The 16,824-nt window shown below is 43.2% G+C and overlaps 1 protein-coding gene across 4 annotated transcripts in view; it reads left to right on the forward strand.

Annotated features, from left to right (window-relative positions):
* The window catches only part of SSBP2 (single stranded DNA binding protein 2), a 214,851-nt gene that overhangs the window by 161,885 nt on the left and 36,142 nt on the right, over window positions 1-16,824 (forward strand). For all 4 annotated transcript variants that reach the window (XM_056539123.1, XM_056539132.1, XM_056539142.1 and 1 more), the window contains exon 5: window positions 13,660-13,749. In XM_056539123.1, coding sequence (XP_056395098.1) covers window positions 13,660-13,749 — 90 coding nt within the window. The remainder of the gene's footprint in view (window positions 1-13,659; window positions 13,750-16,824) is intronic.

Genomic DNA, 16,824 nt, shown 5'->3' on the forward strand with positions numbered 1-16,824 from the left:
AAGATCCTTTACAAGTACAGACGTCTGATCAGTTTCTTATTTATTCAATGGTCTGTGTAAATGGCCAGTTGATCTGCGTAAAATCTCTAGTCTGCCAGAAAACACATCTGACATGCTTAAAGGGGTACTCTGCTGCTTAGCGTTTGAAACAAACTGTTCCGAACTCTGGAGCCGGTGCTGGGAGCTCGTGATGTCATGTTCCAAACGCCGAGCAGCGGAGTACCCCTTTAACCTGTCTGCCCTTCACAATAAATGTAATCTGTAAGCGACATCTAAAATATCTCTCCATGATTGGGAATAGAAAGGTTTTCATAACAGGTGAGGAAGATCAGAAGGGGGTCTGCAGTCACATCACGATTGTGTCATGAGAAATGTAAAAACCTGCCACTGTCATATCCCCTTCGGACCTGCACCGCATCACAATCCTTTGAATGAGCCGAACGGAGTAAGATAGTGACCCGTATCAATTTTATTGCCGGACTAAAAACTGGGGCAGACCAAGGTATTTAGTCCAGCAATAAAACTATACGGTCCAAAAATTAGCCAACCGGAGTGACTATCTGACTCCATTCGGCTTATTCAAATGAATGGAATGCGGTGCAGGTCCGGAGGGGATACGGCAGTGGTTGTTTTTTAAAATTTCCCTTGCCGTATTTACACCTGCAGATATATGGTTGGTATGACACAATCATGATGCGAAATGGAAACTGTGATTTGGACCCTTCTAGCTCTTTAGGATGCTTCTTACCTGTAGATCTAAAATAAAGATCTAAAATAAAGATCCCATTACAATGGCAGAGAGGTAATCAGTTAAGGGCCAATAATTGGCAGCAAGTGGCACCTTTACGGCTGTGTTCACATATTCAGGTATTTAATTGCAAATATTAAATTTAAACCCAGTATCAGATTGTAAATGGTGGATACATACTTTTTTTTTATAGATCAACTGGCTCCAGAAAGTTAAACAGATTTGTAAATTACTTCTATTAAAAAATCTTAATCCTTTCAGTACTTATGAGCTTCTGAAGTTAAGGTTGTTCTTTTCTGTCGAAGTGCTCTCTGATGACACGTGTCTTGGGAACCGCCGAGTTTAGAAGCAAATCCCTATAGTAAACCTCTTCTAAACTGGGTGGTCCCCGAGACACATGTCATCAGAGAGCACTTCGACAGAAAAGAACAACCTTAACTTCAGAAGCTCATAAGTGCTGAAAGGATTAAGATTTTTTATTAGAAGTAATTAACAAATCTGTTTACCTTTCTGGAGCCAGTTGATATATATGAAAAAAAGTTATTTTCCTGGATAACCCCTTTAAAGGAGATCTGTAGTACACATTTTTTTTTATAATCCCCTGTGCCTGGGCTGCAAAAAGTAACAAAACAAACTTAAACTCACCTTCCGACGTTCCCCCGTTGCGCCGTTATCAGTGTCTCGGTCCTTTGCTCCACTTGTGCTGCCGGCTTCTTCCTGCTTCCTGGGCTTGGTGACTCATACTGTGCTCAGCGTATCGTCGGCCGAAGCATGTCCCGCCTTGGCCAATGATAGGCTGAGTGCACTGTCATGTAAGGAGCCTGGCCCCGCCTTCTCCCTGCTGCCTGGGCTCCTTACATAACAGTGCGCTCAGCCTATCACCAGCCGAGGCGGGACATTAGCGGTGTCTCGGTCCTCCAGTGTTGGTCTTCTTCCTGCTTCCTGGGGACAGTGAGCCATACTGAGCTCAGCGTATTGCCGGTGCAGTGCCGTAGAATGAAATTTGCCATGGAATAAAATGCTCCGCCTCCATCACATCCTATTGGCTCACACTTGTAACGTGACATATTTAACCGTCAGGCATCGACACGCACGGCAGTCTCAGTTTGGCTATCACAGGGAGAAGATCTCCTCTCCCTGTGATAGCTGAAGCTGCACGGAGCTCTCATGGCCTCTGTGGCCCGACTTTTACTGTTTTATTGTCACCCGCCAGCGCGCTCGATCGCCAGCACTATCGGGATGCCTATGCCCGATAGCGCTGTCAACCGCTTGCCTCCCCGCCACGTCGATGCGTGACGGTTAAATATGTCACGTGACAAGTGTGAGCCAATAGGATGTGATGGAGGCGGAGCATTTCATTCCATGGCAAATTTCATTCTACGGCACTGCACCGGCAATACGCTGAGCTCAGTATGGCTCACTGTCCCCAGGAAGCAGGAAGAAGACCAACACCGGAGGACCGAGACACCACTAATGGCGCAACGGGGTGAACGTCGTAAGGTGAGTTAAAGTTTGTGTTATTTTTGCAGCCCCGCCACAGGGGAATATAAAAAAAAATGTGTACTACAGATCTCCTTTAAGGAAAGACTGAGACTTCTTGTTTCAAATCTGTGGCCTAGGGGCTCATTCACACCACATTTACTCAGTGACTCTGATCAGCTCATTTCTTAATCAGATCCGTCCGGCTCCTTGAAGTGAATGGGGTGCGCATGTGCTGGCCAGCAAGTTTTCCTTTGACCATTTGTTCACATATTCCTATGATACTAGATCACCTCCCTATTGAAAGATATGTTTTATGTTTCTGGATTTGACATGTATCTGAGCTCCAGTAATTGCAATATTACCTATACGCATCTACACGGAAGCAGATCAGTGAAAAACACAAGAACCCTCTCCTACAAATAATCCAAAAGTTAACCCAACAGTCACAGACAGGAACTGCCACAAGTACTACAACAGATAAAACTGTCCTTAAAACATTTTACTCTATAAAGGATTGTACCCATCCTCCATTACTCCACCTCCAAGGAGCACCCAAGCAGTAGACAGCACTTTCACTGGTGTTGCTGCCTGTGTTTTGTCACCCAGAGTTTGTATTGTTTTCATCATTGCTTTCTGAATTCTTTTACATGTTTTTTGCATCTTTTAGATTAGTAAAGTCAATTCTTGTAGTTACATTCTACATAAACACATTTTTCCCTGCCTATTGCTACATTGTAGCTACAATAGGTGGACTGTTTTGTTCGGTGGGGGGGTCAGCAATGCTTCCATTGTTAAGGTTACTTTTTATTTTATTTTATATTTCTAGTTTATTTGTTTTATACAGTTATTTGTTGTTCTTATACAAATGGCATCAAGCCACCAGGTAAAGCAGCCTGCTGGTGCCACTGCTCAGAGCTGTGCCAAGGACAAGCCCGTTACGGGTAGTAATGTTCAGGAGACTCGCACTGTTCTAACCTAGCCCTTTGTTGCAGATGTTGTTTTCCAGCTAACCCAAAGTAGATAAACTGTGTCTTGCGGTTTCCGAGAAAAGTAGGAATATGTCAGTTAGTCTCCAGCAGAGTTTATTCCCCGTCCCTTTGACAACAAAAGTATTCTTTCTTTCTTTTATTTTTTTATTTATTTATTTTTTTGACCGCTTTCATAATATGTATTAAAACGGAGATTGAGAGTGACACCTATTGGAGATTAGGGGAATTAGTTGTAATTCTCGGACATGGACTGAAACCGGCAAAGCTCATCTATATGGATATATTTTTATGCTGTGGTGAAAAGAATTATAGATATTCAAGAGATTGATCATTTATTGGTTTACTATTAGTATACTATTTTATCTCTGACACTGTGGCACTGCAAATGCCATGAAAAATCTATTTTATCCATGTTTTTTTTTTTTTTGTTTTTTTGTTCCCCCCCCCCCTCCCCCTTTTTTTAAATTTTTTTAGATTATTTTTTTTTTCCTGCTGACCTACAACCCGATCTCTATATCTCACACACTAGTACATAGTTTGTCATAAAAGTTTTCCACCACTGATCTATTGGTACTAATATAGGTCATAGGTTAGGGTGGTAGTATTCTTTTTTTAATTGTCAGAAAAGATGCCTAGGCAACCATGACACTGTCTGAAGTTTGAGTGATGCCTGTATATTATAGGAACTAGTCCCGATATTGATTGTCATATTATTTTTCTTGCATGATCTAATAAAAGGAGCCTGACCAATTTATTGTGCTAACTATATAGGCTATATTATTTATTGTATGGCCTTTGAAGAATAAATGGGCTGCAAGCAACAGATCTGGTTTGGGGTTTCTCTAACAGAAGAGTTTAGCGTAGTACTATACAATATTTCGTTGTGTTGTTTTGTACTCAACCATGTTACTTTATCTGTTGTGCCCTGATAATACCTACAACATATGAGCTCCTTGGTTTAGTCTTTATGAGTGATATTTTTTTATTATAGTATACTTTACAGATTTGTTTCCAACTTAAGGGGCTCTTGTATGCCTATACTATAAGTTATGTCATTAGTTAGTTATGTCACTTGTTAATTGTTATGAACCATACAACCCCTGGATCTTAACACAGCCTGCTTAGCTTTATTTTGATGTAAGGTGGAAAATCCAAACCTTACTGTTTTAGACTGAATGTCACATACATGTTCCCCTATTATCTAGATGTGTTCTGATCCATTAGAATGGTCTTTCTGATGCAAGTTTGGGCTGAGTATGGGAATAGGCTTCAGAATGCTAATGCAGACCTAACATTAACTGATGTACTTACTGATGTCAGACATATACAAGTTTTGGCAGGTTTATTCAGGTTTGCATGATTAAAGATGAGTTGGCACACGTTAAGCAAACTAGTAGACTAGACCAGTGGTTCATAACTGGGGTACATTAAGAACCTGCCAGGGGGCCAGTGGCAATCTGGTGAACAAGATGGTGTTTGGACACACTTGGATGCCTGTGGCTTAGCACCACCACTGGTGCCCTAGCGCATCCTAAGCTTTGACCTCTTCTACTATACACCAAGGGCATGCACACAATGATGTCATTCTGGTGGCTGCAGGAAGAAGCTGCCTGCAGCCTAGAAGCAGAAGACTAATAGGACTGTGAGAGAGTATGTGCTGGGAGGGTCAAACTACTTTAATGGAGGGTACTACGTGCACGGGGACAACTACCTACAGGGGCACACTACAGAGGGTTTTTACCTGCAAGGGAGCAGATCACCTACTGAAGGAAGCCACCTACAGGGGACATCAGCACACTTTGGACAACTACATACTAGTGGTGTCAGCTTTTTAACAAAAACTACATGCGGGGGGAAACTACCTACTAGAACAACCTATCTAAGGAAGGGGGACCTACTTACTCCTACTCAGCTCACCCCCCCCCCCCCCCTCCCTTCCCACCAACCTACCTTCTGAAGTTAAGGTTGTTCTTTTCTGTCTAAGTGCTCTCTGATGACACGTGTCTCGGGAACCGCCCAGTTTAGAAGCAAATCCCCATAGCAAACCTCTTCTAAACTGGGCGGTTCCCGAGACACGTGTCATCAGAGAGCACTTAGACAGAAAAGAACAACCTTAACTTCAGAAGCTCATAAGTACTGAAAGAAATAATTTTTAATAGAAGTAATTTACAAATCTGTTTAACTTTCTGGAGCCAGTTGATATATAAAAAAAAAAAGTTTTTTCTGGAATACCCCTTTAATCTTTAGTCATGAGGCTTAAGATGCTTACAATAAAGATAAAGATTGCATTTGAAGTGGCAGTAATAGATTGGTTATGGAAAATTGTATGGTAGACCTCATTGTGCGGGTACGAGGTTTAATAGGAGCATTGGTTATCTGGTATGCATGAATAAACCAAACCCTGTTTCTTAAATTTGTTTGGAAGATAAAGTACATGGTAACATCAAGGAAGCCTTGTGACATATAAGAGCACTGGGTATTAAGAGCCATAGTAAATGAAATACACCCATGCATTGTAAGTTGTCTAAAGAGGTGGAATTCGGAAGACACAATGCGTTTCATTACTTTGCTAGAAGTATATTAAAGTTTGAATAGCGGAGTTGTTTTTTGCGGCATTGGTAATGAGTTGCATTCTCTAAAACAATCACAAGACAATGGAGAGACATCAGTGCTCGCATTGCAGTGCCACTCACCTATTGAAACCCCATTAGTATAATGACTTTTTGATGCTACATCAATGTGCTTTATTTATAAAATATTGAGCAAATTAAATTGTCTATAGTATGAAAGAGAAGGAGGGAAGTCGCGAAATTACAGGTGTAGCAAACAAAACCATTGATAATTGCATCAATAAATTTTAGGTCCCCTGCTCTGTGCGGAAGAGATATGCCGCGCCTGCCATTACCGCTCACGCTGTGCAAGTAATGTCATTACTAATATATTGCAGGGTTTTGTACTTATTTATCTGGTGCCCCCTCCTTTATGGAGCCGTTACATTGACTGCGGTGTTCTGCACTAAAGTTCTGGAGGACTAAGAGGTGAACCAAGCCTGTGCTTTACCATGACATGTGATAGACTGGAGGATGGGTCACTTGTATCACAGCGTAGTATAGCTGCGAGCTATAAAAACCATCCGTGTGTCTCATATATGCCTGCAGAGTAAATGCTAGTACAGGTCAGGTTCAGCTTTACAAATTCCTGGTAGTCTGTGGCAGAAGAAGTGTTACAATACCTACCTGCTATTTCAGTGAATGATCCCCATTGTAATGTATGGGCAGGCTAAGAGCGTGTCCATGTTTGTTAGCGGGTCTCCGCTCTGGCCATACAGGGGTCTTAAACAGGGATCCTCTTCTTTGATGTCAGTATGTACTAGTAATCCTTATGAATTGGGTTGTCCTCATGTCTCCATAAGGACATCCTCTTTACACGTACCCAACCGTGATTTGTTATTCTATTTAGCAACTATTTCTACTGTGGTAATGCTTTTATTCTCAACTTGGCCTTTGCTGGGTATAGTTTGTGAGGTTGCAATATAGCAGTGTCCTTCAGCCCTCGGTTCTCAGAGCATGATGGGAGTTGTAGTTTTGCCACGGCTGGAGAGAGACACAGGTTGGAGAACACTGTAATATAGGATGAGTTACATTTATAAATCATAAAATACGGCGACTGAATAGGGAGTTCTTAAAGGGGTACTCTGCCCCTAGACATCTTATCCCCTATCCAAAGGATCTCCCTGCTGCACCTAGTGTTCCTTTAGAGCATCGGGTGCAGCGCTGGAGGCTCTTGATGTCATGGCCACGCCCCGTTCATGACATCACAGCACGCCTCTCAATGCAAGTCTATGGGAGGGGCGTCACAGCAGTCACGCCCCCTCCCATAGACTTGCATTGAGGGAGCGTGGCTGTGACATCACGAGCCTCCGCCCTGCATAGCCAGTCATCCGGAAGTTCACTCTGTGCATCGGATGTCTGGGGTGCCACAGCAGAGATCACATGGGTCCCCAGCGGCGCGACCCCCGTGTTCAGACATCTTATCCCCTATCCTTTGGATAGGGGATACGATGTCTAGGGGCAGAGTACCCCTTTAGCATAACATAAGGGTCATCAGAAAAAAACATGAATAAACCAACAGGAAGACCTAATACCTCTGTGCCCATCTGTCTTTGAAAGCTCATTCCGATCCCGCAGTGTAGCGCATCCGTAGGGTATTTCACTCTGTGGGAAATGTGTGCTGGATTCTGCTGTTAGCATACATACAAGACAGTAAAGTAATGAGACGGCCCCGTTTGTCAGTCACATCAGTTCACTGGGACCAACCTCCAAACCTTACTGCACGACCAGTTCTGTGGCCAGTAGCCCTGTGTGTCTGCTTGTAGCAGAAGCCACAGCGTATTTCCTGTAGCGTAAACCCTGCGGATGCGCTACGTGTGATCCTACCCTAGTACTGTCCTGCTTTATGCTAATGCCCTGTAACTAGTAATCAGGAAGGACAGCTTCCAAGAACTAACTAGATATATATATATATATATATATATATATATATATGTATATGCACAAAGAGGGCCCAGCACTCACCAAGATAGATGCAAGAACGTGAAGTTTATTCACATAAGTGGACTGTCCACTTATGTGAATAAACTTCACGTTCTTGCATCTATCTTGGTGAGTGCTGGGCCCTCTTTGTATATATACAGTATCTTTGCCTCGCGCACCACCACCATCGCCGACCACCTATATCTATATAGCTTCCAAGAACTAGTCACCTATAAAGATGTGACAGACAAGCCAGTGAGTGTCCTACATCATCCACTGCCTTTCCCTAGAGCTCTGAGCATGCGCAGCTGCTGTCTTCCAGAAACTGCACCACACCTGTCCTCTGGTTGAATATGGTATTACAACTTTTGTTTCGTCCATTTCAAAGGATCTGAGCTGCAACCTAAGGCTGGGCGGTATGAACAAATGTGTGTATCACGGTATTTTTGAAACTTTTGACGGTTCCACGGTATCTGTATTTCCAGCGCTTGCAGGTCACATATGATTAGTTCCCCGATGTGGGGACAGCGCAGCGCTGGGCTGATTTATTCATTCCCGAGGGGGAGGGGCCAAACCGGTATTGCCGTATGGGTTAAAATTCATATCCTGCAGCACAAAAATGTTGGTATTCGGTATGAACCGGTATACCGCCCAGCCCTACTCCAACCCAACACATGCTCTGAGGACAGAAGTGGTGCTTCTACTGGAAGAAAGCGGCTATGTTATGCTAATCCTGGAAAACATCTTTTATGTGGGGGGGGGCATAATTTTTTGTATCAAAACCAGTCTTGTAGTCATTCTAGAAGGTGGTTGTCAATAGAAGAGAATTAGAAGAGGAATCTTTGTATAAACTGTAATGCTTTGTGTACTTGACAGCTGCATTGTGTGCATTTTATGGCATTGGACATGCCAACCTTGAATTGTTCTTGTATTTTCAGTTTTTTTCTTCTAGCTGAAATAAAAGGCATAATATGCATAACACTAACCCAAAATTAACTATGTAGTCTGCAGTTGTAAAGTCTAAATCTTTTTAGTGCATCTTTCCTTTTGTTTTAATGATGTTTTATTTTATTCTTTGTGTATATTCAGTGTAAAAAAAAAAAAAAAATAAATAAATAAATAAAAGATGCTCTCTTACTAGCTGGAAACAATCAACAAGTTTTTGTGGGTAGATCTGTTATACACTGCTCAAAAAAATAAAGGGGAACACTTAAACAACACAATGTAACTCCAAGTCAATCACACTTCTGTGAAATCACACTGTCCACTCAGGAAGAAACACTGATTGACAATCAATTTCACAAGCTGTTGTGCAAATGGAACCGACAACAGGTGGAAATTATAGGCAATTAGCAAGACACCCCCCAATAAAGGAGTGGTTCTTCAGGTGGTGACCACAGACCACTTCTCAGTTCCTATGCTTCCACTTTTGAATGCCGCGGTGCTTTCACTCTAGTGATAGCATGAGACGGAGTCTACAACCCACACAAGTGGCTCAGGTAGTGCAGCTCATCCAGGATGACACATCAATGCAAGCTTTGGCAAGAAGGTTTGCTGTGTCTATCAGCGTAGTGTCAAGAGCATGGAGGCGCTACCAGGAGACAGGCCAGCAGCAGGACCGCTACCTCTGCCTTTGTGCAAGGAGGAGCAGGATGGGCACTGCCAGAGCCCTGCAAAATGACCTCCATCAGGCCACAAATGTGCATGTGTCCGCTCTGTCAGAAACAGACTCCATGAGGGTGGTTGAAGGGCCCGATGTCCACAGGTGGGGGTTGTGCTTACAGCCCAACACCGTGCAGGATGTTTGCCAGAGAACACCAAGATTGGCAAATTCACCACTGGTGCCCTGTACTCTTCACAGATGAAAGCAGGTTCACACTGAGCACATGTGTCTGGAGACGCTGTGGAGAACGTTCTGCTGCCTGCAACATCCTCCTGCATGACCAGATTGGCGGTGGGTCAGTAATGGTGTGTGCTCAGTGTGAACCTGCTTTCACCTGTGAAGAGCACAGGGCGCCAGTGGTGAATATGCCAATCTTGGTGTTCTCTGTTGAGTGGCATTTCTTTTTGGGGCCACACAGCCCTCCATGTCCTTGCCAGAGGTAGCCTGACTGCCATTACAGAGATGAGAAACTCAGACCCCTTGTGAGACCATATGCTGGTGCAGTTGGCCCTGGGCTCCTCCTAATGCAAGACAATGCTAGACCTCATGTGGCTGAAGTGTGTCAGTAGTTCCTGCAAGAGGAAGTCATTGATGCTACGGACTGGCCCGGCCCGTTCCCCAGACCTCAATCCGATTGAGCACATCTGGGACATCATGTCTCGCACCATCCACCAACGCCCCGTTACACCACAGACTCTCCAGGAGTTGGCAGATGCTTTAGTTCAGGTCTGGGAGGACATCCCTCAGGAGACCATCCGCCACCTCATCAGGAGCATGCCCAGGCATTGTAGGGAGGTCATACGGACATGTGGAGGCCACACACACTACTGAGCCTCATTTTGACTTGTTTTAAGGACATTACATCAAAGTTGGATCAGCCTGTAGTGCGGTTTTCCACTTTGATTTTGAGTGTGACTCCATATCCAGACCTCCATGGGTTGATAAATTTGATTTCCATTGATCATTTTTGTGTGAATTTGTTGTCAGCACATTCAACTATGTAAAGAGGAAAGTATTTCATACGATTAGTTCATTCATTCAGATCTAGAATGTTTTATCTTGGGATTCCCTTAATTTTTTTAGAAGTTTACTTGGTTGTTTTTGTCTTAGTTCACAATAGGGCCTGGATGTGAATTAATACCTAACTTAAATGTTTCCCAACCAGTGTGCCTCCAGCTGTTGCAAAACCACAAGTCCCAGCATGCCCAGACAGCTGAAGGCTATCCTGGCATGCTGGGAGTTGTAGTTTTGCAACACCTGGAGGTACCCTGGTTGGGAAACAATGATTTGATAACCTCACTGTCCAGCTCTAGTGCTATATGCAGGAAGCAGGTACACCTCTTACTGGCTGTCCAAAGGCTGTCCGGGCATGCTGGGAGTTGTAGTTTTGCAACAGCTGGAGGCCCACTGGTTGGGAAATACTTCCTTACTGAGTGGTAGGAAAGGGGATGCAAGACATTATAAGAAAATAAAAAAAATCCAGGTAACAGGTAATCATCTTCTTATCAGTTTCCATTCGGCAGTAATTTTATTTATTTATTTATTGTTAAACTGTGCCACTTCTGTCCACAGGTTGTGTGTAGTACCGCAGCTCAGTCCCATTCACTTTAGTGGAGCTGGGCTGCAATATCAGACACGACCCTGTGGACAGGAGTGGTGCTGTTGTTTTTTTTTTTTTGTTTTTTTTTTTTTTTTTTTGGGGGGGGGGGGGGCAGCATTTTCCTATATTTTTTTTTTTTTAAGCCATGAGTGGCCTCCCCTGCACATTTTGGGCCTTTTGCAGCTGATACTTCTACTTTCCTGTATAGGTGCAGGATACTTCGGGTACCCCAAAGATTTTTTTTCTAATCAGGATTTGTTTGTCATGATTTTTCGTGCTGAAAATGCCCCCTTCGGCTCATATGCGAGTGAGAAAGAAAAAACTCTCCCAGGCATACTGGGGAGAGGGGTAGGTGCCATCCATCTTCCTCGGGAGGGCCTCTTCTCCGCTCCAGGCCAGACCCGGACTAGTGATACGCCGTCGCGCAGGGACGCCCTGACGTCACGAATGTCTGCTGCGCATGGACGTCCCTGCGCGGCGGCGTCAATACGGAGTCACTAGCCTGGGGCCGGCCCGGGGCGGAGAAGAGGCCCTCCTGGGGAAGATGGATGGCCCAGCTCACCCAGTATGATGACGGGGGGTCTGGATGATAAGGGGGGTTGACAGGGCATGATGATGATAGGTGGGGTCTGGATGGTGACAAAGGGGGTTGATGGGTGATGATGACAGGGGGGGGGGTCTGGATGATGATGGAGGGATGATCACGGGGGGGGGGGGCTGTTTGATGTACTTCCCAGCCTAGGCTTATACTCGAGTCAATAAGTTTTCCTAGGTTTTTGGGGTTAAATTAGGGGCCTCGGCTTATATTCGGGTCAGTTTATACTCGAGTATATACGGCAAGTATATTGAGCTCGATCTGTTTATTGAAACCTCTTTAGTAATCTGTTATGAATATTAATATAAGTCTAGGCAGGATTTACATGCTGTCATCTATTTTATGCCGTTTTTGCGTTGTATCTGGAAGACGCTGAAATCCGTTTCCTCTACGTGTTAATGACTTAGCTTTATTTAGAACTTGTTGGCATACTTTCAGCCTTATTGCCTGTTTGTTGGCACATTAAGCCTTGTGTGCTGTTAACCTGTGGCTCTCCAGTTGTTAGCCGTCAACAACATCCAGCCCGCTGTGCGAGTTAATAGAACCATGATCCACACGGCTTTTCTTCTACGCAGCATAAGCCCACATGTTCTTGAGAAAAGCCCCAGAGAGATTAATGATTTCTCTCTTTCTTTCGTGTGTTCTCTCTCTGTGGAATGCAAAGCTCTGGTGTAAAATACCCAAGCCGTAATGCCTACCTGTCAACATAGGAATGTAAAAGGACAGAAGCTGTCCACTGGAGATACGACATCTATACAGCCTTTTAGTGGAGCTGGAAGGGTTAATCATTCCGCGTAATACATCACTTCTGCTTGATCTATTGCAGAACTTTGGTGATGACTGAAATTATAGGGCTATGGGGACAGATCTAACTTTCTCAGTTGGTTTAAGGGGATTTATGGACTGTATTGGCAAACGGCATAAATAGAACTCTGTAGTGAAATGTTAATAAAAAGGCCGAACATTTGACATGTTCATTGGTTGCCCTGCAGATCAAATTGCAGAGCTAATAATAATAATAACGAAGTATATATTATTTTGCTGCACATCATAATGCAGACTACTACACTACAATATACAGCAAACAAAAATGAAATTATAACCAGCAAAACGCAGAGAAACAGAAATATTCTGTTTGTCTACAAGTGCATTTATGTATAAATCGCTTCTTTTAGTTTTCACAGGCCTTTTTAAATATTAAAGGTTGATTGCTATGGGCAACGGCTCCACTTTTCCTTTGCACAGGTTTTGATAAATCTCCCCCAACGACTCCCAGTCCACAGATACGAAGGCTCCCAGTCCACAGATACGACGGCTCCCAGTCCACAGATACGACGGCTCCCAGTCCACAGATACGACGGCTCCCAGTCCACAGATACGACGGCTCCCAGTCCACAGATACGACGGCTCCCAGTCCACAGATACGACGGCTCCCAGTCCACAGATACGACGGCTCCCAGTCCACAGATACGACGGCTCCCAGTCCACAGATACGACGGCTCCCAGTCCACAGATACGACGGCTCCCAGTCCACAGATACGACGGCTCCCAGTCCACAGATACGACGGCTCCCTGTCCACAGATACGACGGCTCCCTGTCCACAGATACGACAAAGTTTGCTGGAGGTCCCATCGGTTGGACCCCCTTGGATCTAAAACTTATCCCCTATCCTGCAGATAGATCTTTCATCTAGGGTCACTGACTATATTTTGCCAATCTGAATGTCTGCATTGACCAGTATGGAGTGAAATGTGTTTGGATGCATTGGTGAAATGATCACCCACAAGACAAGTGTTCATTAAACCATAAACCGAATGTGTATCTTATTGTGTAAGGAGCACAATAGTCATAGGGCCTCTTTGTACAGCACATGGATTTCCTCTGTTAACCTTTTTGCAATGATGTACCATAAACTTGTACTGTAAGAGTGGTCTTTTGTATAGATGATGATCCGGAGACCCACATGAATGTGTATTCTGGTGTCATACCGTAAGATGACAGAAGTATAGATAAGAGTGACACTAATGGCAGTGTTTTCTTTCCTTGCAGAGTGCCGCAGCTGCACCCAGTCCCGTTCTAGGAAATATGCCCCCAGGGGATGGAATGCCGGTGGGTCCAGTTCCTCCTGGATTCTTTCAGGTATGAACAGACGTAACATCAACACGGAGGCCACTGACTGCAGATTCTTCATTTTATTCTGCATATAATACAATATCTTGTTCGAAGCTGCCAGGAGAACCTCTTATGGGGCGTCTCTATTGTGATTTCTAATAATATGTCTAACGTGGGAAGTTCACCTCATCCACCTCATGTTCTATTACTCATAAAGCATACGCCGACATGATTTACAGGCCATCTCAGCAGGAAGTCAGCAGAGCATACATTGTATACATTAAAACTATACATTCTGTTCAACAGTATAGCTGTTTGTTGTCTTCCTACAGCTAATATTGCACCATAGACATGGATAGCTACATACGTGTATATCTTTGGTATGTCACTTTAGAATGAGCTGTTTTGTATACGTGATATTTCTTGTATTTCACACTAGTCATAGGTTGCAGGTAGATACTGTCATTTTATTTTCTATTAAAACATACTGTCTAATGTCAGGGTTTCTGTAATTTGGCTGATATCACAGGCTTCTTCTTATTGTTAGTCCGGTGGACTAACTAGTCACTTGACTTCTTTATGATATCACATTATTGGGCTTTAATATGACAAAATAATCCTACTAGATTAGAAACAAGGAGATCAGTGGCATGGGGATAAGCAAAAATTGTAAAGCACAATTAAACTTTTAGGGCAGGGTCACAAGGGGCACACCCGTATCGTATTTGATGCTGAGGATTCGCCGACGGCAGTCACAGAGATACTGCAGATTGAGCTCCCAGTTTTCTATGTTGTTCCTGCTTTGGACAGTTCCTAACATGAGCAGATGTGGCAACCAAGAGCACTACGGTCAGGCAGAAAAGAACCTACACAGCTTCCTCTGGAGAATACAGCAGCTCATAAGTACTGGAATGATTAAGATTTTTAAATAGAAGTAATTTACAAATCTGCAGCAGAACGGTCCGCTCTCAAAGGTCCCCTAGGACTTCAAACAGGACAGAAAGCAGCAGATAACAGCCAGTAGTAAAAGGAAGTTGTCTTTATTGGAACCAGGGTAAAAGCCACTAGGCTTGTGGCACATCCGGGTAAAAACATGAAACAGAGCACAGAAAAGTAAGCGCGGATGCCTTTTGGGTCTTAAGCCTACAGACCTAGATCGTATATGAATGAGATTGAATGATTGCAAGCGGAGATCTTACAAAAATATTTCAAAAAGTATATGTAAAATTTTGATCACTCCGAAACTTTTTTTTTTTTTGCCATCTCAAACTTTGTTAGTGTCTCCGCTCATGTCTCAGACAGTCACTGGCTGTGGATGGTCACTGGCGCTCGAGAATTTTGTGGGGATGTATAGCCCCTTTAATATATCAGTATCTAGTAATTTAAACTGGTCAATTTAGAAATAATAAAAAGGATGGGGATAGAAACACAGTTAATACTGAACCTTAAAGGAAAAAGAGGTGACGGACCAATGATGACAAGTTATAGATAAAAATAAAAGGCTCCAGCTTATGTCTGACTCTGGATTCATCACATGAATGGTCAGATCCAGTCCTACTATTATTAATGTATTACCATTGATTCTGACTTTATATGAAGTGCCCAGACAGTGTTCAGTTCTGCTCTGTCATGTGGCACAGGTGGATTCTATCATTTTTTTTCCAGTCTAGGGCTTCTGCTTTGGAATAGGCTACTCCAAATTAATAAAATGTACCTAGCCGCTGTGATATCTAGATGTGTGACAATAGTTAAAGGCCGCCCAGTGGTTTCAAATAATAGTTAAATTCATCTGGATTGTATTTGGTTTAATTGCTAACATTTCAGATATCGCGATATGACAATGACATGTGATTATTGTATGTGCCCAGTTAGCTCTGCATTATAGAGCTGAATGCTGGGACCAGTAGACAACCTCAGTTAGAAATGTCTGGGATTCTTACCACTTATACTTTCATCCCTAGAGTAGACGTTGCATGGTTACAAAATGAATGTATGAGAAACTAGTTTGTTCTCCTAGAATTAGAGATGAGTGAAGTTACAGTGATTCAATTCATCACGAACTTCTCGGCTCGGCAGTTGCTGACTTTATCCTGCATAAATGAGTTCAGCTTTCAGGTGCTCCGGTGGGCTGGAAAAGGTGGATACAGTCCTAGGAGAGAGTCTCCAGCCCACCGGAACACCTGAAAGCTGAACTCATTTATACAGGATAAAGTCATTAACCGCCGAGCCGAGAAGTTCGTGATGAATTGAATCACTGTAACTTCGCTCATCTCTACCTAGAATTTGAGAAAGAGTGGAAATTGGGTACAGACAGAAAAGAAAAAAAGTGGGGGGCATAATCTGAGGTTAATTGGGGGGGGGGATATCAGAAGCAATGTGAGAAAACATTATTTTACTGAAAGAGTAAGAGATGCTTGGACAAAACTTTCAGCATATATGGTTGGTAAGTGCTAAGTTAGGCAATAAATGTATGTAATAAATATACGAAGATAAAAGGTTAGATGGAATGGACCAGGAGGTATTTTTTTTCTTTTTTTACAACCTGTATTATACACAGCAATTGCTCCTAGGTTCTCTTAAATTGTTGTAGACTATAGTAAATAGACTTAGCCTTTAGGGAGAATGTATCACCAATATCTTTATTAGTTAACCAAATACTTATACATTTTCTTTTTTGTAATGTTTTATTTAGTGATTTGTTGGTTATTTTTGTTTTGATTTGTTTTTATATGTAATAATTTTTTTATATGTAATTAAGTATTATGAGCTGAACTGTTGCTGGCGATGCAGGGGTCGGAGGCTCGTGACGTCACGGGGGCTACTCCACCACCCCTAGAGGATAAGATGTCTAGGGGTAGAGTACCCCTTTAAGAGTGATGCTTTACTGCAGCCACATGGACCTTAGGCGCCTGTTGTCCGGAGCTGACCCACTAGCGTTTATGGTAGAGTGGTATGGGCATGCTCTGTGACCTGTGCAGAGGTCATTAAAGGAAGATGTAGGGGGAATGAACTGTGACCATTGTTGTTATCCAGCTTTTGATGATACGCTAGAATACTTACTGACCAGAACTTCTTCATATAGATAGTAATATGAGAAATTAT

The sequence above is a fragment of the Hyla sarda genome, chromosome 1 (assembly GCF_029499605.1).
Source record: "Hyla sarda isolate aHylSar1 chromosome 1, aHylSar1.hap1, whole genome shotgun sequence".
Lineage (NCBI taxonomy): Eukaryota > Metazoa > Chordata > Amphibia > Anura > Hylidae > Hyla > Hyla sarda.